Below are 25,043 nucleotides of genomic sequence, written 5' to 3' on the forward strand. Positions count from 1 at the left end.
TATCTAGAAATGTTAATTGTGTCTAAACAGTACCCTGAAAAATTTACCTTTTTGTTATAAATTCCTTCTGCAAAATAACATTTCCCTTTCTGTGCCTAAGCACACCTGTGCCTATAGCCTCATGGTTCTACATTTTCAGTGTGAAATTCTAAGGCATTGCTGGCTCTGACTTGCAGTGAGATTTAGTAACTGGACTTTCTTTTCTTCTTGCTGGAGACAAGGCTGCAGTACAAGGATCTATTTGCTTCTGCATCATTCATTCTGGATCTTGAATATTTTACTACAGTAATCAGACCAGTAGTTCAAGGTGGGGGGGGGGGGGGCATCTCCTGATCCTCTACCACGATTTCCACCTCTACATAGAGACACTGCAAAACAAGGCATGGTGAGTCAGCAATAGCAAAAAGATCATCTCTGGTGATCATCCCTTTGCCCCCTTTTAAAGCAACTGCCAGAGGTTAAAAAAATTCCAATTGCGTTACCCTGTGAAGAAAGCAACTTTATGCTTGCATGTTCATCAGCCTGTTTGCTGCAACTGCACTCTGTAGCAGTGCTCCTGGCGCAGAGTCCCACACGTCCAGATGTGTATATGGTCATGTCCCCAACTGGCCTCTGTGGTTCTTCTCAGTAGCCCCTACATTTAGTAATGAGCCCTGCAGTGACTGAGGATCAGGTAAAGGAACCATACGCTCAAATAGGGTCAGCACTGAGACAAATGCTACACACTGAAGTGACAATAGACAGGTTATTATAGAACTGTTTTCTTTAAAAGTTGGTGCAATTGTAATTATTTTAACATGGTGACGGTTGCTTTGAGAGATCTGGCAAAAAGTTTTCTAATAATGCTCACTGAGGAATGGAGATGCAAAAGGTTTACTAGAGTACAAACCACTGGTACCTCAGGGGGTACCTGTGACAAGCTTAGGTACTTCTTAAAGTGAATATATTCTTTCAAAATAGTGATTTCCATAAGTATGTAAATTTTTTGTACTTTGTAAAAAAAATTTATACATCACTTGAGGATGTAGGTATAAAACGTTTTCCAAACCGTAAACCATGGGGCTCGCGATAATCACTGACCTTTTATAAAGGAGTACATACAGTGCCTTGAAAAATTATTCATACCCCTTAAAATTTTACACATTTTTTCATGTTACAACTAAAAACGTAACTGTATTTTATTGGGATTGTATGTGATAGATCAACCCTAAGTGGCACATAATTGTGAAGTGGAAGGAAAATTATTTAAAAAATTTTTTACAAATAAATATCTGAAAAGATTGGCATGCATTTGTATTCAGCCCCCTTTACTCTGACACCCCTAACTAAAATCTAGTGGAACCAATTGCCTTCAGAAGTCGCTTAACCCCTAGACACCGATCACACACAAATATGCAGCCTCTCGGTGTCTGGGTCTTGGCGCCGAGCGGCCACATATTTGCGTACCATTTGAAAATACATATGTGCCGAGAGCGCACGCCCTGCGCGCTCCCAGCACATATGTCCGTGCCTCGTTGAAAGGTCCCGATCTCCCCTTGCGATCGGGACCTTTTCCGATCATGTGACCACCGTGACAGCAAATCACGGTGCTCACATGACCCTAAAACCCCGCCTCCCGTCTTCTGAAACCTCCTAAAGGGCTGGGAGGCGGCGGCAGAAAGTGGTTAATTAGTAAATAGAGTCCACCTGTGTGTAATTTAATCTCAGTATAAATACAGCTGTTCTGTGAATCCCTCAGAGGTTTGTTAGAGAACATTAGTGAACAAACAGCATCATGAAGACCAAGGAACACACCAGACAGGTCAGGGATAAAGTTTTGGAGAAGTTTAAAGCAGGGTTAGGTTATAAAAAAAAAAAAAAAAAAAAATATATATATATATATATATATATATATATATATATATATATATATCCCCAGCTTTGAACATCTCATGGAGCACTGTTCAATCCATCATCTGAAAATGTACAGAGTACAGCTCAACTGCAGATCTACCAAGACATGGCCATCCACCTAAACTGACAGGCCGAGCAAGGAGAGCATTATTCAGAGAAGCAGCCAAGAGGCCCATGGTAACTCTGGAGAAGCTGCAGAGATCCGCAGCTCAGGTGAGAGAATCTGTCCACAGGACAATTAGTCATGCAGTCCACAAATCTGGCCTTTATGGAACAGTGACAAGAAAGACATTGTTGAAAGAAAGCCATAAGAAGTCCTGTTTGTAGTTTGCGCGAAGCCATGTGGGGGACACAGCAAACATGGAAGAAGGTGCTCTAGTCAGATGAGACTGAAATCGAACTTCTTGGCCTAAAAGCAAAACGCTATGTGTGGCGGAAAACTAACACTGCACATCACCCTGAACACACCATCCCCACCATGAAACCTGGTGGCAGCATCATGTTGTGGGGATGCTTTTCTTCAACAGGGAAAGGGAAGCTGGTCAGAGTTGATGGGAAGATGGATGGAGCCAAATACAGGGCAATCTTAGACGAAAACCTGTTAGAGTCTGCAAAAGACTTAAGACTTGGCTGGAGGTTCACCTTCCAGCAGGACAATGACCCTAAACATACAGTCAGAGCTACAATGGAATGGTTTAGATGAAAGCATATTCACGTGTTAGAATGGCCCAGTCAAAGTCCAAACCTAAATCCAATTTAGAATCTGCGGCAAGACTTGAAAATTGCTGTTCACAGATGCTCTCCATCCAATCTGACAGAGCTTGAGCTATTCTGCAAAGAAGAATGGGGAACAATCTCCAGATGTGCAAAGCTAGTAGATACATCCCCAAAAAGACTTGCAGCTGTATTTGTAAGTGGTCCTACAAAGTATTGACTCGGGGGGGCTGAATACAAATGCACGCCACACCTTTTCAAATATTTATTTGTAAAAAAAATGTTGAAAACCATTTATCATTTTCCTTCCACTTCACAATTATGTGCCACTTTGTGTTGGTCTATTACATAAAATCCCAATAAAATACATTTGTTTTTGGTTGTAACATAACAAAATGTGGAACATTTCAAGGGGTAGGAATGCTTTTTCAAGGCACTGTACTAGAGATGAGCGAATTATTCAAAAATTCGATTCGGCCGATTCGCCGAATTTGCGGGAGAAATTCGATTCGATGCGAATTTATTCGCTGCGAATTTAACTTATAAAAAGGGTTTCTAGGCTTCAGAGAGCCTTTATATTAGTGCAGAACACTGTACCTTTTAATTTAAATGCCCTTGGAGATGAGGAAGGAGAAGGAGAAGGAGAAGAAGGATGAGAAGAAGGAGAAGGATGAGAAGAAGGAGAAGGATGAGAAGAAGGAGAAGGATGAGAAGAAGGATGAGAAGAAGAAGGATGAGAAGAAGGAGGAGGAGAAGGATGAGAAGAAGAAGGAGAAGGATGAGAAGAAGAAGGAGAAGGATGAGAAGAAGGAGAAGGATGAGAAGAAGGAGAAGGATGAGAAGAAGGAGAAGGATGAGAAGAAGAAGAAGGATGAGAAGAAGAAGGATGAGAAGAAGGAGAATTCCAAGCCGGCAAAAAGTGTATCTGCAGAGCTCCGCTATTTCTTAGCGGAGCTCTGCAGATACACTTAGCGGAGCTCTGCAGATACACTTTTTGCCGGCTTGGAATTCTTCTTATTTTCATCCTACTTCTTCTTCATCCTCATCCTCAGAAGAAGAGGATGAGGATGAAGAAGAAGAAGAAGTAGGATGAAAATAAGAAGAATTCCAAACCGGCAAAAAGTGTATCTGCAGAGCTCCTCTATTTCTGACAGATAAACTTTTTGCCGGCTTGGAATTCTTCTTATTTTCATCCTACTTCTTCTTCTTCTTCATCCTCATCCTCTTCTTCTTCTTCTGAGGATGAGGATGAAGAAGAAGAAGTAGGATGAAAATAAGAAGAATTCCAAGCCGGCAAAAAGTGTATCTGTCAGAAATAGAGGAGCTCTGCAGATACACTTTTTGCCGGCTTGGAATTCTTCTTATTTTCATCCTACTTCTTCTTCTTCTTCATCCTCATCCTCTTCTTCTTCTTCTGAGGATGAGGATGAAGAAGAAGAAGTAGGATGAAAATAAGAAGAATTCCAAGCCGGCAAAAAGTGTATCTGCAGAGCTCCGCTATTTCTGACAGTTCTCTGACATTCACTCCATACAGCGGTTGAAACATTGTATCTATTTGTTTCCATAAATGGAAACAAATAGATACAATGTTTCAACCGCTGTATGGAGTGAATGTCAGAGAACTGTCAGAAATAGCGGAGCTCTGCAGATACACTTAGCGGAGCACTGCAGATACACTTTTTGCCGGCTTGGAATTCTTATTTTCATCCTACTTCTTCTTCTTCTTCATCCTCATCCTCAGAAGAAGAAGAGGATGAGGATGAAGAAGAAGAAGTAGGATGAAAATAAGAAGAATTCCAAGCCGGCAAAAAGTGTATCTGCAGAGCTCCTCTATTTCTGACAGATACACTTTTTGCCGGCTTGGAATTCTTCTTATTTTCATCCTACTTCTTCTTCTTCTTCTTCTTCTTCATCCTCATCCTCTTCTTCTTCTTCTGAGGATGAAGAAGAAGAAGAAGTAGGATGAAAATAAGAAGAATTCCAAGCCGGCAAAAAGTGTATCTGCAGAGCTCCTCTATTTCTGACAGATACACTTTTTGCCGGCTTGGAATTCTTCTTATTTTCATCCTACTTCTTCTTCTTCTTCTTCTTCTTCATCCTCATCCTCATCCTCTTCTTCTTCTTCTGAGGATGAGGATGAAGAAGAAGAAGAAGAAGTAGGATGAAAATAAGAAGAATTCCAAGCCGGCAAAAAGTGTATCTGCAGAGCTCCGCTATTTCTGACAGTTCTCTGACATTCACTCCATACAGCGGTTGAAAGATTGTATCTATTTGTTTCCATTTATGGAAACAAATAGATAAGTGAATGTCAGAGAACTGTCAGAAATAGCGGAGCTCTGCAGATACACTTAGCGGAGCTCTGCAGATACACTTTTTGCCGGCTTGGAATTCTTCTTATTTTCATCCTACTTCTTCTTCTTCTTCTTCATCCTCATCCTTAGAAGAAGAAGAGGATGAGGATGAAGAAGAAGAAGAAGTAGGATGAAAATAAGAAGAATTCCAAACCGGCAAAAAGTGTATCTGCAGAGCTCCTCTATTTCTGACAGATACACTTTTTGCCGGCTTGGAATTCTTCTTATTTTCATCCTACTTCTTCTTCTTCATCCTCATCCTCAGAAGAAGAAGAAGAATGAAAAGAAGAAGAAGAAGAATGAAAAGAAGAATGAAAAGAAGAATGAGAAGAATGAAAAGATTCTTCTTCTTTTCATTCTTCTTTTCATTCTTCTTCTTCTTTTCATTCTTCTTCTTCTTCTTTTCATTCTTCTCATTCTTCTTTTCATTCTTCTCATTCTTCTTCTCATTCTTCTTTTCATTCTTCTTTTCATTCTTCTTCTCATTCTTCTTTTCATTCTTCTTCTTTTCATTCTTTTCATTCTTCTCATTCTTCTTTTCATTCTTCTTTTCATTCTTCTTCTCATTCTTCTTTTCATTCTTCTTCTTCTTCTTTTCATTCTTCTTCTTTTCATTCTTCTTTTCATTCTTCTCATTCTTCTTTTCATTCTTCTCATTCTTCTTTTCATTCTTCTCATTCTTCTTCTCATTCTTCTTTTCATTCTTCTTCTCATTCTTCTTTTCATTCTTCTTCTTCTTTTCATTCTTCTCATTCTTCTTTTCATTCTTCTTTTCATTCTTCTTCTTCTTTTCATTCTTCTTCTCATTCTTCTTTTCATGAAGAAGAAAAGAAGAATGAGAAGAATGAAAAGAAGAATGAAAAGAAGAAGAATGAAAAGAAGAATGAGAAGAATGAGAAGAATGAAAAGAAGAATGAGAAGAAGAAGAATGAAAAGAAGAATGAAAAGAAGAATGAAAAGAAGAAGAAGAATGAAAAGAAGAAGAAGAAGAATGAAAAGAAGAATGAGAAGAATGAAAAGAAGAATGAGAAGAATGAAAAGAAGAATGAGAAGAATGAAAAGAAGAAGAAGAAGAATGAAAAGAAGAATGAAAAGAAGAAGAAGAAGAATGAAAAGAAGAAGAATGAAAAGAAGAAGAATGAAAAGAAGAAGAAGAATGAAAAGAAGAATGAGAAGAATGAAAAGATTCTTCTTCTTCTTCTTTTCATTCTTCTTCTTCTTTTCATTCTTCTTCTTTTCATTCTTCTCATTCTTCTTTTCATTCTTCTCATTCTTCTTCTCATTCTTCTTTTCATTCCTCTTCTTCTTTTCATTCCTCTTCTTCTTTTCATTCTTCTCCTTCTTCTTCTCATTCTTCTTTTCATTCTTCTTTTCATTCTTCTTTTCATTATTCTTTTCATTCTTCTTCTCATTCTTCTTTTCATTCTTCTTTTCATTCTTCTCATTCTTCTTTTCATGAAGAAGAAAAGAATGAGAAGAATGAAAAGAAGAATGAGAAGAAGAATGAAAAGAAGAATGAAAAGAAGAAGAATGAAAAGAAGAAGAAGAAGAATGAAAAGAAGAAGAATGAAAAGAAGAATGAGAAGAATGAAAAGAAGAAGAAGAATGAAAAGAAGAAGAATGAAAAGAAGAAGAATGAAAAGAAGAATGAAAAGAAGAAGAAGAAGAATGAAAAGAAGAAGAATGAAAAGAAGAATGAGAAGAATGAAAAGATTCTTCTTCTTTTCATTCTTCTTTTCATTCTTCTTCTTCTTTTCATTCTTCTTCTTCTTCTTTTCATTCTTCTTTTCATTCTTCTCATTCTTCTTTTCATTCTTCTCATTCTTCTTTTCATTCTTCTTCTTCTTTTCATTCTTCTTTTCATTCTTCTCATTCTTCTTTTCATTCTTCTTCTCATTCTTCTTTTCATTCTTCTTCTTCTTTTCTTTCTTCTTTTCATTCTTCTTCTTTTCATTCTTCTTCTTCTTTTCATTCTTCTTTTCATTCTTCTCATTCTTCTTTTCATTCTTCTCATTCTTTTTCTCATTCTTCTTTTCATTCTTCTTCTCATTCTTCTTTTCATTTTTCTTCTTCTTTTCATTCTTCTTTTCATTCTTCTCATTCTTCTTTTCATTCTTTTCATTCTTCTTCTCATTCTTCTTTTCATGAAGAAGAAAAGAAGAATGAGAAGAATGAAAAGAAGAAGAAGAATGAGAAGAAGAATGAAAAGAAGAATGAAAAGAAGAATGAGAAGAATGAAAAGAAGAAGTATTCCAGTACAGCAAAAAGTGTATCTGCAGAGAGCTCCGCTATTTCTGACAGTTCTCTGACAGTTCCTTCACATTTACAGCGGTTGAAACATTGTAACCTAAATGGAAACAAATAGATACAATGTTTCAACCGCTGTACATGTGAAGGAACTGTCAGAAATAGCGGAGCTCTCTGCAGGGACACTTTTGCCGGCTGATCGGGAAAAATCCGATTCGCGCACCCGAAGTATGCTAATATTCGGATTCGCCGCGAATCGAATTTTTCCTGAAATTCGAAACGAATTCCACTTCGCCTGGTTTGATTCGCTCATCTCTACACTGTACTATTGTACAGTTGAGAAAAATAGACTATCATAAAGTACATATAGTTGCACACATTCATATCATGGCATACAACGTATGTCTGCATACTATAGATTACTACTAGAAGGCTCTTTACAGAAAATGTTTAATGGTTTTGCAAATGTCTTATTGGTTATTTCTTTATTGTAAATGTTATTGATTGTTGCCAGCAGTTGGTACTCTTGCCCATTTTTTAGATACAGTATTTTCCACAGTAATCTCACTTCTTTTGAGAAGAAAGCCTGTAGTTTTCAGAGTTTAATAACTTAAGTTGAATTTTATAAACCAAAATTAATGAAGGCAAGGCATGACTTATCCTTTTTCTTTTGCTGTGTACAGGTGGTTCTCCTCAGTAGATCAGGAGCCTTGAACATAAATAGCTTCTGCTGCTGCACAACATAATCTGTGAATCCTGTGTCATAGGTGTACCCTGCGTTAAATGTTTTTTTTTTTTAAACAATTATCCCTAAAATTGTGCAAAAGAGTAATAAAACATCATCAATTTAAAAACTGTTATATTAGAAATTGCAAAATAAAATTAACTATATTTAAAAATAATGTTGTACTGATCATTCAGGGTATATTTTATATTTTGCAGCAAAATGTTTTTGGTTTTTTTTGTCTTTTCTTCTAGATGGCTTTAATATCTGCAGTCTGCTGTTCATTGGTCAATTCACCAGCCTTCTCAGACCCTTCAGATCTCACCAGAACTGAAATTCAGACCTTGTGTGAAGATGTAGCAAGACTGGACCCAGAGTTTGTTCTGAAGGTAAGAGGATCAGCAGAAAGTATAAATACTGTACATATGTATTTACTGATTTTATTGCTAAATTAGACCAAATATTTGTGGTAAAAAGCGTGGCGCATAAGGTATTTTTAATTCCTTTCACACTGGACCTTTTTTTCCACTGTAGGTTGCTTTGTACACTCGCCAGGAACTCAATATACGTAGTACTGCAAATTTCTTGCTTGCTGTGTCTGCATTCCTGCCAGCCTGTCGTCCACACCTGCGCAGGTATTTTTGCCCTTCTGTCCAGCTTCCCAGCGATTGGATGGAGGTACCACGCTTGTATCAGGTATGTCTTTGACATCGTAATGCAGTTCTTGATACTTTTTTTAGTTAAGCCTATATTGTCCTTTTATAATACCAATGCAATAACTACTCGGAAAGACCGTACACCTTTAAATAATATAATAGTGTCTGCTGAACCAATGGCTGATTAGTTAACCACTTGCTCTCCAGAGGATTTACCCCCAACCCCCCCCCCCCCTTCCTGACCAGGCCATTTTTTGTGATACTGTGCTGCGTTAGTATAACTGACAATTGTGTGGTCATGCAATGCTGTACATAAATGAAATTTATGTCATTGTTTTCCATTTTTTTTCGGTGATATTTGATCACCTTTTAGCGGTTTTATTTTTTGTGCTATAAACAAAAAGAGACCATCCAATTTAAAAACAAAAAAACAATATTTTTTACTTTTTGCTATAAAACCTATCCAATAAAAAAAATAAAATTTCTTTATAACTTTAGGCCAAAATGTATTCTGCTACATATCTTTGCTAAAAAAATCCCAATAATTATATAATAATTGGTTTACAAGCGTATATATACTGGAATTTTTATTTTTTTTATACTAGTAATGGCGGCGATCAGTGACTTATAGCGGGACTGCGGCGGGCATTCTGACACTGGGTGGGAACTGACTAACTGCCACTGACATCCGAAGTGACATGAATACAGTGATCAGTGCTAATAAAAAGCACTGACACTGTACTAATGACACTGGACAGGAAAGGATTAACATCTGGGGTGATCAAAGGGTTACCTGTGTGCTGTGTGTGTGTTTACATTGTGTGCTGTGTGCAGTTTTACTTGGGAGACATGCTGCTTTGTATCTCTCTGCTGTGTAGAGAGATAACGGGCCAGGGATCCTCTCCCCACACCCACTGTCACAATTTAAAAACAAATTTTTATATAATTCAGAGACCTGTGAATGGGAGAACAACAAGTTCTCACAGCCTTTGCAGCTGACAACTTGCAGTTCTCAATGAACTACCAGAGCACTGTTGAGCACACTAAGTAGTTCATTGATGCTTCCTGTCATTCAGTCACTGCCTGCCCATACAAGGTACAAGCAGACAGATACACTGACAAACTTCAGTAGCCTAAGATTGCACCCGTGATGCTTTGCAGGCTCCAAGAAAAAAAATGCAGATTTTTTTTTTTTTTACCTGCAAAAGATGTGCATTTAATTTTTTTTAACAAAGGTGAACTTATCCCTTTTAAGATTTTTTTTTTTCTTTTTGTTAGTTGCTACTAACTGTCCTACTACATAGTTGTCTGAAATTGAAGTTTTGGTTAAGGTGGGTTTAACATTTTTTTTTTCTGTGTGATTTTTTACTTAGAGTCTGGCGGGGAAGGGAGATAACCTGGCTGCTCTGCCACATTGCCTACGCCGAGCTCTTACACTCAAGTTCAAAGAATTCAGTGAATATCAGCTGGCAAAATACAATACACGTGTGCAAAGAGGGAAGCATGGTACCAAGAAAAAGAGAGAGAGAGAATCTAAAGTAAGAATGGTTCTGTCCAACATTTTTACTGCTTTTTAGCATGAGAATGTATTTACTGGATGTTTCAGGTTGCATGTACACTTACCGTGGGGGTGAACTTGAAATTTTGTTATTTAGTACACCGTCAATGGGCTGAAACTCTGTGGCCTCTAGACGGTTCTCAGGCACATACTTATTATGTGAGAATGCAACATGCCCTAAAATGTTTTATACTGTCCTGTCCACCTGCCATTGAGGTACGGGGGCATTAAAAATGTGGCTATAACGTTTGTGTTTGCCGCATCTCTAAGTCAATGTGAAAGAAGCCTTACACACATGGAAAGTACTTTGCAAATGACCTTGAAGCAAACACTGCATTGACACCTGAAACAATGTGCTTTCTAAAAGTAGGCTATACTTTACTCTTTAGACTAGGTTCACATAGATGTGGTGCAATTTTTCTGCAAGTTTCAGTGTGATTTCAAGGGGCGATTTCTCTGTTTTTGCTCTCTCTGTTTTGCTCTCTCTGTTTTGCTCTCTCTGTTTTGCTCTCTCTGTTTTGCTCTCTCTGTTTTGCTCTCTCTCTCTGTTTCGCTCGCTCTCTCTGTTTTGCCCGCTCTCTCTGTTTTGCCCGCTCTCTCTGTTTTGCCCGCTCTCTCTGTTTCGCCCGCTCTCTCTTTCGCTCGCTCGCAAGCTCTCTTTTGCTCGCTCGCAAGCTCTCTTTCGCTCTCGCTCTCTTTCGCTCTCGCTCTCTTTCGCTCTCGCTCTCTTTCGCTCTCGCTCTCTCTTTTACTCGCTCTCTCTTTTACTCGCTCTCTCTTTTACTCGCTCTCTCTTTTGCTCGCTCTCTCTTTTGCTCGCTCTCTCTTTCGCACTTTCTCTCTCTTTTGCTCTTTCTTTCTCTCTCTCTCTCTTTCACTCTCGCTCTTTCACTCTCCCTCTCTTTCTCACTCTTTCTCTCTCTCTCGCTCTTTCTTTTGCTCTTGCTCTCTTTTGCTCTCGCTCTTTCTCTCTCTTTCTCTCTCTTTTTCGGCCTCTCTCTCTCTCTTTCTCTCTCTCTCTTTCACACTCTCTTTCTCACTCTCTTTCTCTCTCTCTCTTTCACACTCTCTTTCTCTCCCCCTCTTTCTCTCTTTTGCTCTTGCTCTCTTTCGCTCTCTCTCGCGCTCTCTTTTCCTCTCGCTCGTTTGCTCTCGCTCTCTCTCTTTCGCTCTCTCTCTTTCGCTTTCGCTCTCTCTTTCGCTCTTGCTTTCGCTCTCTCTTTCGCTCACGCTCTCTCTTTCGCTCACGCTCTCTCTTTCGCTCACGCTCTCTCTTTCGCTCACGCTCTCTCTTTCGCTCACGCTCTCTCTTTCGCTCTCTCTTTCGCTTTCTCTTTCGCTTTCGCTCTCTTTCGCTTTCGCTCTCTCTTTCGCTTTTGCTCTCTCTTTCGCTTTCGCTCTCTCGCGCTTTCACTCTCTCTTTCGCTCTCGCTCTCTTTCGCCCTCGCTCTCTCTCTCTTTCGCTCTCTCTCTTTTGCTCTCGCTCTCTTTCACTCTTTCGCACTCGCTCTCTCTTTCGCCCTCGCTCTCTCTTTCGCCCTCGCTCTTTTGCGCTCTCTCTCTTTCGCTCTCGCTCTCTCTCTCGCTCTCTCTCTTTTGATCTTGCCCTCTCTCTCGTTTGATCTTGCCCTCTCTCTCTTTTCATCTTGCCCTCTCTCTCTTTTCATCTTGCCCTCTCTCTCTTTTCATCTTGCCCTCTCTCTCTTTTCATCTTGCCCTCTCTTTCTTTTCATCTTGCCCTCTCTCTCTTTTCATCTTGCCCTCTCTTTCTTTTCATCTTGCCCTCTCTCTCTCTCTCTCTCTCTCTCTTGCTCTCTCTCTTTCGCTCTCTCTTTCACGCTATCTCTCTCTTGCGCTCTCTCTTTCACTCTATCTCTCTCTTGCGCTCTCTCTTTCACTCTATCTCTCTCTTGCGCTCTCTCTTTCACTCTATCTCTCTCTTTCGCTCTCTCTTTCGCTCTCACTCTCTCTTTCGCTCTCGTTCTCTCTTTTGCCATCGCTCTTTCGCTCTCGCTTGCTCTCGCTCGCTCTTTCGCCATCGCTCTTTCGCTCTCGCTCGCTCTTTCACTCTCGCTCTCTCCATCGCTCTCGCTCTCTCCATCGCTCTCTTTCGCTCTCTCTCGCTCTTTCGCTGTCTCTCGCTCTTTTGCCCTCGCTCTCTTTCGCTCTCGTCCTCTCTCTCTCTTTCGCTCTCGCCCTCTCTCTCTCCCGCTCTCGCCCTCTCTCTTTCTTGCTCTCGCCCTCTCTCTCTCTCTCGCCCTCTCTCTCTTTCGCTCTCGCCCTCTCTCTCTTTCGCTCTCGCCCTCTCTCTCTTTTGCTCTCGCCCTCTCTCTCTTTCGCTCTCGCCCTCTCTCTCTTTCGCTCTCGCCCTCTCTCTCTTTCGCTCTCGCCCTCTCTCTCTTTCGCTCTCGCCCTCTCTCCCTCCCGCTCTCGCCCTCTCTCTTTCTTGCTCTCGCCCTCTCTCTCTCTCTCGCCCTCTCTCTTTTTCGCTCTCGCCCTCTCTCTTTTTCGCTCTCGCCCTCTCTCTCTTTCGCTCTCGCCCTCTCTCTCTTTTGCTCTCGCCCTCTCTTTTGCTCTCGCCCTCTCTTTCGCTCTCGCCCTCTCTTTCGCTCTCGCCCTCTCTTTCGCTCTCGCCCTCTCTTTCGCTCTCGCCCTCTCTTTCGCTCTCGCCCTCTCTTTCGCTCTCGCCCTCTCTTTCGCTCTCGCCCTCTCTCTCTTTCGCTCTCGCCCTCTCTCTCTTTCGCTCTCGCTCTCTTTTGCTCTCGCTCTCTTTCGCTCTCGCTCTCTTTCGCTCGCGCTCTCTTTCGCTCTCGTTCTCTTTCGCTCTCGTTCTCTTTCGCTCTCGTTCTCTTTCGCTCTCGTTCTCTTTCGCTCTCGTTCTCTTTCGCTCTCGTTCTCTTTCGCTCTCGTTCTCTTTCGCTCTCTCTCTCTTTCGCTCTCTCTCTCTTTCGCTCTCTCTCTTTCGCTTTTGGCCTCTCTCTCTTTCGCTCTTGGCCTCTCTCTCTTTCGCTCTTGCCCTCTCTCTCTTGCCCTCTCTCTTGCATTCTCTCCCTCTCGCTCTCTCTCGCGCGCTCTCTCTTTCGCTCTCGCTCATTCGCTCTCGCTCATTCGCTCTCTCTCTCTCGCTCTCTTTCGCTCTCGCTCTCTTTCGCTCTCGCTCTCTTTCGCTCTCGCTCTCTTTTGCTCTCGCTCTCTTTCGCTCTCTCGCTCGCTCTTTCACTCTCTCTCTTTTGCTCTCTCTCTCTTTCGCTCTCGCTCGCTCTCTCTTTCGCTCTCTCTCTTTCGCTCTCTCGCTCGCTCTCGCTCTTTTGCTCTCTCTCTCTTTCGCTCTCTCTCTCTTTCGCTCTCTCTCTCTTTCGCTCTCTCTCTCTTTCGCTCTCTCTCTCTTTCGCTCTCTCTCTCTCGCTCTCTCTCTCTTTCACTCTCTCTCTCTCTTTCGCTCTCGCTCTCTCTTTCGCTCTCGCTCTCTCTTTCGCTCTCGTTCTCTTTCACTCTCGCTATTGCTCTCTTTCGCTCTCGCTATCTCTCTCTTTCGCTATCTCTCTCTTTCGCTCTCGCTCTCTTTCGCTCTCGCTCTCTTTCGCTCTCGTTCTCTTTCACTTTTGGCCTCTCTCTCTTTCGCTCTTGGCCTCTCTCTCTTTCGCTCTTGCCCTCTCTCTCTTGCCCTCTCTCTTGCATTCTCTCCCTCTCGATCTCTCTCGCGCTCTCTTGCGCTCTCTCTCTTGCGCTCTCTTGCACTCTCTCTCTTTCTCTTTCGCTCTCTCTCTTTCGCTCGCTCTCTTTCGCTCTCGCTCTCTTTCGCTCTCGCTCTCTTTCGCTCTCACTCGCTCTCTCTTTCGCTCTCTCTCTCTTTCGCTCGCTCTCTCTTTCGCTCTCGCTCTCACTCTCTTTCGCTCTTGCCCTCTCTCTCTTGCTCTCTCTCTCTTACCCTCTCTCTCTTGCCCCCCTCTCGCGCTCTCTCTCGCGCTCTTTCTTGCGCTCTCTCTCGCGCTCTCTCTCTCTTGCGTGCTCTCGCTCTTTCGCTCTCGCTCTCTTTCGCTCTCTCTCTCTTTCGCTCTCTCGCTCGCTCTCTCGCTCGCTCTTTCGCTCTTTCTCTCTCTTTCGCTCCCGCTCGCTCTCCCTTTCGCTCTCTCTTTCGCTCTCGCTCTCTCTCTCTCGCTCTCTTTCGCTCTCGCTCTCTTTCGCTCTCGCTCTCTCTTTCACTCTCTCTCTCGCTATCTCTTTCGCTCTCGCTTTCTTTCGCTCTCGCTATCTCTTTCGCTCTCGCTATCTCTTTCGCTCTCGCTATCTCTTTCGCTCTCGCTATCTCTTTCGCTCTCGCTATCTCTTTCGCTCTCGCTATCTCTTTCGCTCTCGCTCTCTTTCGCTCTCGCTCTCTTTCGCTCTCGCTCTCTTTCGCTCTCGCTCTCTTTCGCTCTCGCTCTCTTTCGCTCTCGCTCTCTTTCGCTCTCTCTCTCTCTCTCTCTCTCTCCCGCTCTCTCTCTTTCGCTCTTGGCCTCTCTCTCTTTCGCTCTTGGCCTCTCTCTCTTTCGCTCTTGCCCCCCCCCTCTTTCGCTCTTGCCCCCTCTCTCTTTCGCTCTCTCTCTCTTTCGCTCTCACTCTCTTTCGATTTGTCTTTCGCTCTCGCTCTCTCTTTCGCTCGCTCTCTCTTTCGATCGCGTGCGCTCTCTCTTTCGATCGCGTGCTCTCTCTCTTTCTATCGCGCTCTCTCTCTCTTTCGCTCAAGTGCTCTCTCTCTTTCACTCTCGCTCGCTCTCTTTCGCTCTCGCTCTCTTTCGCTCTCGCTCTCTTTCGCTCTCGCTCTCTTTCGCTCTCGCTCTCTTTCGCTCTCACTCGCTCTCTCTTTCGCTCTCTCTCTCTTTCGCTCGCTCTCTCTTTCGCTCTCTTGCTCTCGCTCTTTCTCTTTCGCTCTCTCTTTCGTTCTCGCTCTTTTGCGCTCTCTCTCTCTTTCACTCTCTCTCTTTCGCTCTCGCTCTTTTTCGCTCTCGCTCTTTTGCGCTCTCTCTCTCTTTCACTCTCTCTCTCTTTCGCTATTGCTCTCTTTCGCTCTCGCTATCTCTCTCGCTCTCTTTCGCTCTCGCTCTCGTTCTCTTTCACTTTTGGCCTCTCTCTCTTTCGCTCTTGCCCTCTCTCTCTTTCGCTCTTGCCCCCTCTCTCTTTCGCTCTCTCTTTCACTCTTGCTCTCTCTTTCGCCATCGCGCTTTCGCTCGCTCTTTCACTCTCGCTCTCTCTCTATCGCTCTCTCTCTCTCGCTCGCTCTTTTGCTCTCTCGCGCTCTTTCGCTCTGTCTCGCTCTTTTGCGCTCGCTCTCTTTCGCTCTCGCCCTCTCTCTCTTTTTCGCTCTCGCCCTCTCTCTCTCTTTCGCTCTCGCCCTCTCTCTCTCTTTCGCTCTCGCCCTCCCTCTCTCTTTCGCTCTCGCCCTCCCTTTCTCTTTCGCTCTCGCCCTCTCTCTCTCTTTCGCTCTCGCCCTCTCTCTTTCGCTCTCGCCCTCTCTCTCTCTTTCGCTCTCGCCCTCTCTCTCTCTTTCGCTCTCGCCCTCCCTCTCTCTTTCGCTCTCGCCCTCTCTCTCTTTCGCTCTCGCCCTCTCTCTCTTTCGCTCTCGCCCTCTCTCTCTTTCGCTCGCCCTCTCTCTCTTTCGCTCTCGCCCTCTCTCTCTTTCGCTCTCGCCCGCTCTCTCTTTCGCTCTCGCCCGCTCTCTCTTTCGCTCTCGCCCGCTCTCTCTTTCGCTCTCGCCCGCTCTCTCTTTCGCTCTCGCCCGCTCTCTCTTTCGCTCTCGCCCGCTCTCTCTTTCGCTCTCGCCCTCTCTCTCTTTCGCTCTCGCCCTCTCTCTCTTTCGCTCTTGCCCTCTCTCTCTTTCGCTCTCGCCCGCTCTCTCTTTCGCTCTCGCCCTCTCTCTCTTTCGCTCTTGCCCTCTCTCTCTTGCTCTCTCTCTCTTACCCTCTCTCTCTTGCCCCCCTCTCGCGCTCTCTCTCGCGCTCTTTCTTGCGCTCTCTCTCGCGCTCTCTCTCTCTTGCGTGCTCTCGCTCTTTCGCTCTCGCTCTCTTTCGCTCTCTCTCTCTTTCGCTCTCTCGCTCGCTCTCTCGCTCGCTCTTTCGCTCTTTCTCTCTCTTTCGCTCCCGCTCGCTCTCCCTTTCGCTCTCTCTTTCGCTCTCGCTCTCTCTCTCTCGCTCTCTTTCGCTCTCGCTCTCTCTTTCACTCTCTCTCTCGCTATCTCTTTCGCTCTCGCTTTCTTTCGCTCTCGCTATCTTTCGCTCTCGCTATCTCTTTCGCTCTCGCTATCTCTTTCGCTCTCGCTATCTCTTTCGCTCTCGCTATCTCTTTCGCTCTCGCTATCTCTTTCGCTCTCGCTATCTCTTTCGCTCTCGCTATCTCTTTCGCTCTCGCTATCTCTTTCGCTCTCGCTATCTCTTTCGCTCTCGCTCTCTTTCGCTCTCGCTCTCTTTCGCTCTCGCTCTCTCTCTCTCTCTCTCTTCCGCTCTCTCTCTTTCGCTCTTGGCCTCTCTCTCTTTCGCTCTTGGCCTCTCTCTCTTTCGCTCTTGCCCCCCCCCTCTTTCGCTCTTGCCCCCTCTCTCTTTCGCTCTCTCTCTCTTTCGCTCTCACTCTCTTTCGATTTGTCTTTCGCTCTCGCTCTCTCTTTCGCTCGCTCTCTCTTTCGATCGCGTGCGCTCTCTCTTTCGATCGCGTGCTCTCTCTCTTTCTATCGCGCTCTCTCTCTCTTTCGCTCAAGTGCTCTCTCTCTTTCACTCTCGCTCTCTCTCTTTCGCTCACATTCTCTCTTTCGCGCTCTCTATTTCGCTCTCGCTCTCTCTTTCACTCTCTCTCGTTCGCTCTCTCTTTCGGTCTTGCTCTCTCTCTTTCGCTCTCGTTCTCTCTCTTTCGCTCTCGCTCTCTATTTCGCTCTCGCTCTTTCGCTCTCTCTCTCTTTCCCCTCTATCTCTTTCCCCCCTATCTCTTTCCCCCTCTCTCTCGCGTGCTCTCTCTCTTTCATGCTCTCTCTCTGTCTTTCGCGCTCTCTCTCTTTTGCTCTATTTTCCTCAATCACTCCATCTCTCTCTTTCATGCTCTCTCTCTCTCTTTCGCTCTCTCTCTTTCGCTCTCTCTTCCTCTCTCTTTCGCTCTCGCACTCTCTCTCTCTCGCACGCTCTCGCGGTCTCTCTTTCACTTGCTCTCTTTCGCTCTCGCTCGCTCTCTTTCGCTCTCGCTCGCTCTCTCTTTCACTCTCGCTCGCTCTCTCTTTCACTCTTGCTCGCTCTCTCTTTCGCTCTCTCTTTCTCTCTCTCTTTTTTTTCTCTCGCGCTCTCTCTTTTGCTCTCACGCTCTCTCTCTTTCGCTCTCTCTCGCTCTCTGTTCCTCTCTCTCTCGCTCTCTCTTTCCCTCTCTCTCTCTCTTCTTAGGGAAGATAAGCAATTTCCTTTCACGTCTGTGAAGCTACAAATTGCACCGCACTGCAATAATCTTGCACAGGACCCTTTTTAAAATCACATTGTAATTACACTGCATATATGTGAATGGCTTCCAGAACGTCATGTTATTTCACTCGTCATCTGATTCCATGCGTTCTGGAACGCGTCAGTGTGAACCAGGGCTTAATTGGGGAGATGTTTATATTTCCAAGAAATGGCACATATTGGTCATTGTATGTGTATCTAGCTTTCTCGTAATTTTGCTTACTTTAAGAGATGAAAATTTTTTTTTTATATTAGGTTTCTAAACCCTTGAGATTTGGTAGAAAATTAAGGGCGATTGAGTCTTCCTTAAAGCTTCTCCAGGAACAGGTGGGTTCTTCCGCAGCACATTACCAAGTGTTAACATGTTATATTTCTAAAGATGTATGCTGAAAATAAGTTCTATCTCTTTTTAGCGTGATCAGGCTAATTCTGCTTCCAATGAGAAGAAAAAGAAGAAGAAAGATAAATTCTCTTTGAAGAGTTTGATTCAGAGATTACATATCTCTCAACCAGCTTATCATGTTATGAGCCTGCTTGGTTGCAGGTTAGCAGTTTTTAAAAATTACTTTGTATCTCATTGGTATCACTGATTTAATTCATCATAGCACTTCTTTATTATATGGACAGGTATCCTAAAGACTTGACAGCCTTCTCACGTAGTGGTCTTGAGGGTCCCTGGCAGTCACATTTGTCGGAGCAGAGAATGAAGCTGAAACAGCCGGAGACCTGGGAAAGAGAACTGAGCAAGAAAGGCAACACTGGCCCTGTGTGGGAGAGTCTGCTAGGTAAGTAACACACAAAGGTACTGCAGGTAGGAGCAGAGGCAGATTAAGGCCATACACTAGCAGATTTATGAAGGAACGTTTGTATAAATATTCATGTAGACATTTCTTTGAAAATTCTTAACAGTACATTCAATGACTTGATGTATGTCCTTTGAAAGTACTTCAAAAACTTTGCTTTTAATGTTTGAATTTGGAGTAATTGAACTTTCTCAAATCAAAACCACATTCACTGTTAGATATTCATTTGTTTAAAGAACAAAATTCCATCCTGCCCCTTCGAATTTTATCATAACTACACTTGAAAACAATGATTGATTTGACCTTATTAACCATTCAAAAATTGAACAAACTTTTTTAAATTAAAAATGTTCAAATTAAATTATATTAGTGTATGTTCAGCTTGAAGAAGACTGAAATTAGCAGTTTTGCCCCTCTCCCTCCCCTTTTTTTTTCTGTGCCTATTTCAGTCCTTATTAATGTCAGTTTTTTTTCATTGTTTATAATAGTCTGACCCACCCCATCAGATAGCAACTGCCTGAAAGTGCATCGACCCTTAGAAAATGAGAGGCAGGTGCACGGTGACCAGTTGTGCTATCCCCCTGATTTACTGCAAGAGTATAAATGCATGAAGGTTGTAGCTGGGCCCCCCGGACATCCACCAAGCCAAAAGATCCTGCCTAGTTTCCTTGTGGATAATCGGGCTCTGGTAAATAGTGCCTTCCTCATTCAGGATATGAAGTTTTAAAAGATCAAAGAAGATTCCACCTGTATTTGAGTCTAGAAGTTACAGACTAGAAGTATCTTGGCCACCATCCTTAGGAGAAAAAGTTTGCAGTTTTTCCAAGTTTTGGAAACTTTCATCCAACTTTTATCCATTGCTCTTTGTTTTGTGCTGGGATCATGGAATCTCAGTAAATGCATATAGTACAATTACAGCAAATCCACTGAGTAGGAACCGCTTCAAACAGTAGATGAAGAAAAAAAGCGGATTTCCTGCATGGATGCAGTAAGTCTAAACCATTTTCACCTAATACATTCTCTGCATGAAAAAAAATTAATGTAAAAAAGAGTCCCGCTTGTGTACTTGTTTACACCACACCCCCCTTACCCAAATACTTACCTGAGCCCTCTGATGATCCAGCGCTGTGCCCGTCTGCAGCAGCGCTGGTCTCTGTGCCTTTTCTCACAGAACAGTTTTAGAGTGGCGGGGGCCATTGGCTGCTGCTACTGTCATTCAAACCCTATAAGGAGTGAGCGGGGGATGGGGCCAAGCTGCGCTGTGTGTCTATGGACACATACAGCCCAGCTTTGGAGCAAGCCCGCATGTGTGCCCCCATAGCAAGCGGCTTGTACACGCAGAAGAGGAGTGGCTGAAAGCATTGGCGGGGGACCCCAGAAGAAGAGGTAAGGCGCTACTTTATGCAATACCATTGCATAGAGCAGGTAAGTATGTGTTTTTTTTATTTTAGAAAAAAAATATAGCCTTTACAATCACTTTAGGAAATATATGTCAGTTTGTACCATGTGGAAATCCTAGCTGATTTCATACCCACATGACACTTTATGATTGACACCAGTACTTTAATAGGATACAATTTTGAAACTGGGATCATGTTTAGTGTTTTTTTTGTTTATTATGATCAAGAAAAATTAAAAAAAAATAGAGGTTGAGTTATAGCTAGCCATTGTTTAATTAATAATGTTCTTTATTTTATCACACAGACAACCATAAAGTTCCATTCATGGCTTTATTGAGGAATCTAAGAAATATGATAAGAGCAGGCATTAGTAAGAAGCATCACAGAGCAGTGAATGCACGACTAACCAATCAGGTATTATTCTACCTCAGTCTTTTTTCATTTTGCTGTGCTTATTTGTAAGTGTATATGCTGGGCAGTCTTAGCCTTGGTTCACACCGGTGCGACTTCAGGTGCGACATGCGATTTATAAATTGCATCTGAAGTCGCATCTAATGTATTTCTATGCCACTGTCTTAATCAGTGCGATCAGATGTAGCACTATTTCAAAATTAGTTCCTGCACTACTTTCTTCCTATTTCATTGCAACTTGCATTGACTTCTGATAAATGAATTTGCAAACCAAAGTGAAATCGGAGTTACAAATTGCACTGATCTTTTAGCAGTGCTTCACTTGAAGTAGCGCAATTTTAAAGTTGCATTTAGTGTGAACTAGGACTCATTTTAAAGAGCAAAAATGTACAAAGCTATGAAACATGACATCTCTGAATAGCTACCAAAAAAATACTAAGTAGCAAGTGTAATCAGGATGTAACAAGACAGAACATTACAGCATATACAGTATACATAAATTTCAAGTGAAAACAACCATTTTTTTTTCCTTTTAGTATTATTATGTTAGCACCAACATTGTGCACTACACCTTACAATATGAACAGAGACAGTACAGTTACAATACAAATCACGATAAGAGGGTTAGAAGTGCTCTGCTGATGAGAGCGTACCATCTAAAAGGGAAGGGCAAGTGATATTATAGGTAATAACTGTGTGGAGATGAGTTGATGGAGAAAGTAAAATTTCAATTGTTAGACAGAGTAGGGATAAGCTTCTTTAAAGAGATGAGTTTTCAGAGTTTGCCTAAAGTAGACAGAGTAGTGTTATAGTTTAAAAGTACCGACTGGAGTAGAGAGTCCCAGAGGATAGAAGAGGCTCTGAAGAAGTCCTGGAAGTGAGCATAGCTGGAGGTCACGAGAGAGCTAGAGAGCAGGAGGGTCTTAGAGGATGAAAAGAGGACGGTTCAGTTGTCATTTTGAGACAAGACTGATGATGTTGCTCGGGGAGTTGTGGATGGCTTTGTGTGTTATTTGAGTATCTTGAATTTGGGAGGGTGAAAGGTAGTGGAAGGATTGCCAGAGAGATTTATTTCTAACAAACCAGACCATTTGTGGTAACTATATAGTCTGAATTTCAAAGATCTAGGCCTGAATCCGTTATTAGAAACACAAGAAAGGGAGAAAGCTATATTTAATTTGCTTAACCCCTTATTGTATTGTTGGTGATGTACGACTCCCTGCAACCATCTTATCAACATGCGTTTACGTTTGTTTTTTTTCTGTATGTATTTTATTTAGCATGCTGTGATCCAAAGCCGCCTTTTTCCATTCCGTTTCCTTTCTGCATACAAAGTCATCCAAGACCTGGAGTGTCAAGTTCAAAAAGCAGGTGGGATTTTTATATCTACTTGATATATAACTGCAAGGAATGAGATTTACTAAATAGTCTTGTAATTTTATTATCTTCATTTACATTTATATTGCTAGCATTACTAGAACCTTGCCCATTGGATTTCCAGCTGTGGATCAAAACACAAAATGAGAGACAGTACACACACATAATGGCGGGAGAGCTGTTCTGAGGATAAAAATGGATAAAAAAATTGCTATTATGAGCAGTGATAGTTATTTTTAATGTGATGTATTGGAAATATATGTAACTTTCATATAGATGTCCATACACTAGAAAAAAAAATCGTTTGAAAATCCATCATTTTGACAGTTTGTTAATGGGCACAAACAGAAAATAATTTTTTACTTTTTTTTGAGCCAAAAAATTTAAGGAAATGATTGGGAAACTTCTGCTAGACTATAAATTGAAAGGTTAATGTGTTTCTTGCCCATTAAAAATCAAAGTGTTCGTACTGCGCATATGTGACAAATTAAACAAAAAACTGATTTATGTCCATTGAGCGATTTATCATTCAAAATTCAATCATTACGTGATGGCAATATTGCTTGCTCTTACAACCGAATGTTTTGGTTGGAGGAGTTTGAGCGATCTTCCAGCTAGTGTATGGCCAAAATAAGGCACAGTTCTTATTCTTGGATGAAATGGCCTTGTGAATGGATTGTCCTCTAAGCTCCAGTGTAGTTGGTTATGCAAAGCTAATACTGTCAGGGGTTTTACTTATTTTTGCCTACGAATGTGTTGTGTTATATACGTTTCAATTTGTGGTGTTGCTAATGCTTGGGAGAATTTTTTAAGACCTGACTCAATCTTTTTTTTTTTTTTTTAGCTTTGTATATAGTAGAGAAGAGTTGATGTTTGTCAGCTTTTTCCTGTTTGTTACCTATTGTCTGCTATTTTCCAAGTCTTTCTGTCCCATTGACAATAGGGCAAAAAAAATATGTATTTTGTCTGCATCCTTGTTGAAGAAGTAGGACATCCTTGGCTTTCCTGATAAGAAGTGAGGAAGGATCTTACCAACAAGACAGCAATTAAAACCAGAGGATTCTAATCTTTACCTGACCTGCCCAAAGCTAAATAAAATATTTTGGTTGAAGTTAGGATTTAATAGAGCTTAATAAACATCATCTTTCAACAATCCCTCACAGGAGACCCATTGCCCTCCAATGCTGTCCTCCTCCAGCGTATATTTCGCCGGGAAGGGAAGAATATTCCAATGTTGGCACGCAACCGTTTTGGACGACGTGAGCTCAGAGCAAGTTTGGCTGTTCCTGTTGTTCATCAACTGCTTAAAAGACAGAGAGAGGCAATTAGGAAAGCCAGGTGAGGAAAATAAAGCAATTACCAGAGAAAGTGAATTCAGTTCATGATATTTACTATGTTTCTTTGCTGATTTGTGATGCAGAATGATAATGTTTGATGAGGATGTCCTTCAGAGCTATAAGAAATCCCTGGAGGAAGCTGTTCGGTTATCAGCCCATTACAACATCCCTCCCGTTCCTGGGCGTACAGTTATCCTGATGCATGTGGGCAATGGCATGTATGTACCGTGCCATGGAGCAAAAGAACTAGCTGTTTCAACAACTGCAGATTCTGGGAGCTGTTCACCAACAGTAAGTTGTACCACATATTAAAATGACCTCAGTAAATGCGCATGTTAAAATAATACTTGTGCAAATACAATGCTTGGCCAACATACTAGGACATCTGATTGTTTTTCCATATGATGAAGCCCTTGATATATCAATTTGTCACCTGACATGCATATCCGCTGTTTGGGGTATGTCCAGCAAACTCCTTAATAAGTACATATAACAACACAATCCTATGTATGTTTGATAAGCATTGAGCAATGCAGACTTGCCCAGACTCTTTCAAGCTTGACCTCTGTTGCAATTGTAAAAGCAGTTATGTATATTTCACACAACTCCCCCACCCCCACCCCCCCACCCCCAAAAACAAAAACCGTTGCCTGCTTATTTGATACAGTTTCCAGCAAAACATACCTTCCATAGGGATAAATGCTAATGCATGTAAAATGTTTTTTATATGGTATACTCCTTTTAAGATGATACACATACTGTATAAACCAACAATAAACATGTGATCTACAATAAATAATTTTATATAGGCTACAAAACACAATCAAGTATCTTATTGAGTGAATGAATACAGTTAAAAGTGCCACAAACAAAAGTGCGCAGTCCAAATGTATCCAATAAAATTCGGTGAAAAAGCTACTAAGCACACAGGTATTTCACAATGATTCCTCCACCACAGATTTTCAACTTCTTACCAGATCAATTGATCTCAACACAGAAGAGATCAATATACGCTTGTGTGTATGCTTTCAAATAGCACTGGCCTAGCTGTCATCAGCCCTTCGACCCTTCACAGCCACAATACCACAGGATACAGCAGGTAAGTGGAGAAATCTTTTACAGCTACAACTTTGCAGTGTTCCTCAAAAAAGAAGCCAGGGGAGCCACAATAGTGTTAAACCATAAAAACTTGCTTTTATGAAAATAGACAGATACAAAATCAGAGGAAACGAGCCCATATTGAGACAGACGCCAAGACACGAATCTTCGGAATACATGTGATGTCAGCGGCTAGGCTCTACACAACATGTTTTACCCCCACCCCTGACAACGCTGATTGGTGGTGAAACATGTTGAGCCCCCTGGCTTCTTTTTGAGGAATACTGAAAATTTGTAGCTGTGGCTCCCCTGGCTTCTTTTTATGGAATACTGCAAAGTTTTAACTGTATTTATTCACTCAATAAGGCACTTGATTGTGTTTTGTAGCCTATACTAAATTATTTATTGCAGATCACATGTCTATTGTTGGTTTATATGTGTATCATCTTGAAGGAGCGTGCCATATATAACACCTTTTGTATAAGGTTTAGCATTCAAACCCTTTTGGTTGCTGCACGCTAATTTTCCCACTAAGTGCAAAATACACTGTTTTACAATAAATGCATGTAAAACATCTACAACTCCATGTACCTAAAATGTGGAGGTGTGAAATGGCTCTCATCACTGTGGTAGCTATTCTGCCGAGTCTCAAGTGCCTAGCCCAGCAATGGGCAAACTACGGCCCGCGGGCCATATACGGCCCGGCGGACCTTTTAATACGGCCCGCAGCCAGGGCAGGCAAACATTGGCTGTCAGGATGTGTGTAGGCGGGGCAGCGTGACGAACGTGAGGGGAGCTAGGCTCCTCTCACAGTCCGCCCTGAAGACCGGAACGGCGCGGGAACACGGCGCGAGGAACGCGCGGAGCAAAGGTAAGTGAATTGACACGGGGGACTTGGCTTACTACTTGGGGGGGAATAGTACTGTGGGGGATGAAATACTATATGAGGGATGAATTACTATGGGGAATGAATTACTATAGGGGGGATGAATTATTATAGGGGGGATGAATTACTATATGGGGGAT

At 42.4% G+C, this 25,043-nt stretch overlaps 1 protein-coding gene across 2 annotated transcripts in view; it reads left to right on the top strand.

Moving 5' to 3' along the window:
• TEP1 (telomerase associated protein 1) overlaps window positions 1-25,043 on the top strand; it is a 98,385-nt gene that overhangs the window by 9,944 nt on the left and 63,398 nt on the right. The window contains exons 1-11 of one of the 2 annotated variants that reach the window (XM_089687020.1): window positions 301-385; window positions 8,184-8,318; window positions 8,464-8,625; window positions 9,959-10,123; window positions 17,847-17,918; window positions 18,005-18,135; window positions 18,219-18,376; window positions 20,099-20,208; window positions 21,486-21,576; window positions 22,746-22,920; window positions 23,003-23,210. In XM_089687020.1, coding sequence (XP_089543146.1) covers window positions 383-385; window positions 8,184-8,318; window positions 8,464-8,625; window positions 9,959-10,123; window positions 17,847-17,918; window positions 18,005-18,135; window positions 18,219-18,376; window positions 20,099-20,208; window positions 21,486-21,576; window positions 22,746-22,920; window positions 23,003-23,210 — 1,410 coding nt within the window. In that variant the 5' untranslated portion in view covers window positions 301-382. Of the gene's footprint in view, window positions 1-300; window positions 386-8,183; window positions 8,319-8,463; window positions 8,626-9,958; window positions 10,124-17,846; window positions 17,919-18,004; window positions 18,136-18,218; window positions 18,377-20,098; window positions 20,209-21,485; window positions 21,577-22,745; window positions 22,921-23,002; window positions 23,211-25,043 lie in introns of those variants that run through there. The other variant, XM_089687019.1, reaches the window with a different exon arrangement.

Source organism: Staurois parvus, unplaced genomic scaffold (genome assembly GCF_062004578.1).
Source record: "Staurois parvus isolate SC_StPar_1 unplaced genomic scaffold, SC_StPar_1.0 ptg000415l, whole genome shotgun sequence".
NCBI lineage: Eukaryota > Metazoa > Chordata > Amphibia > Anura > Ranidae > Staurois > Staurois parvus.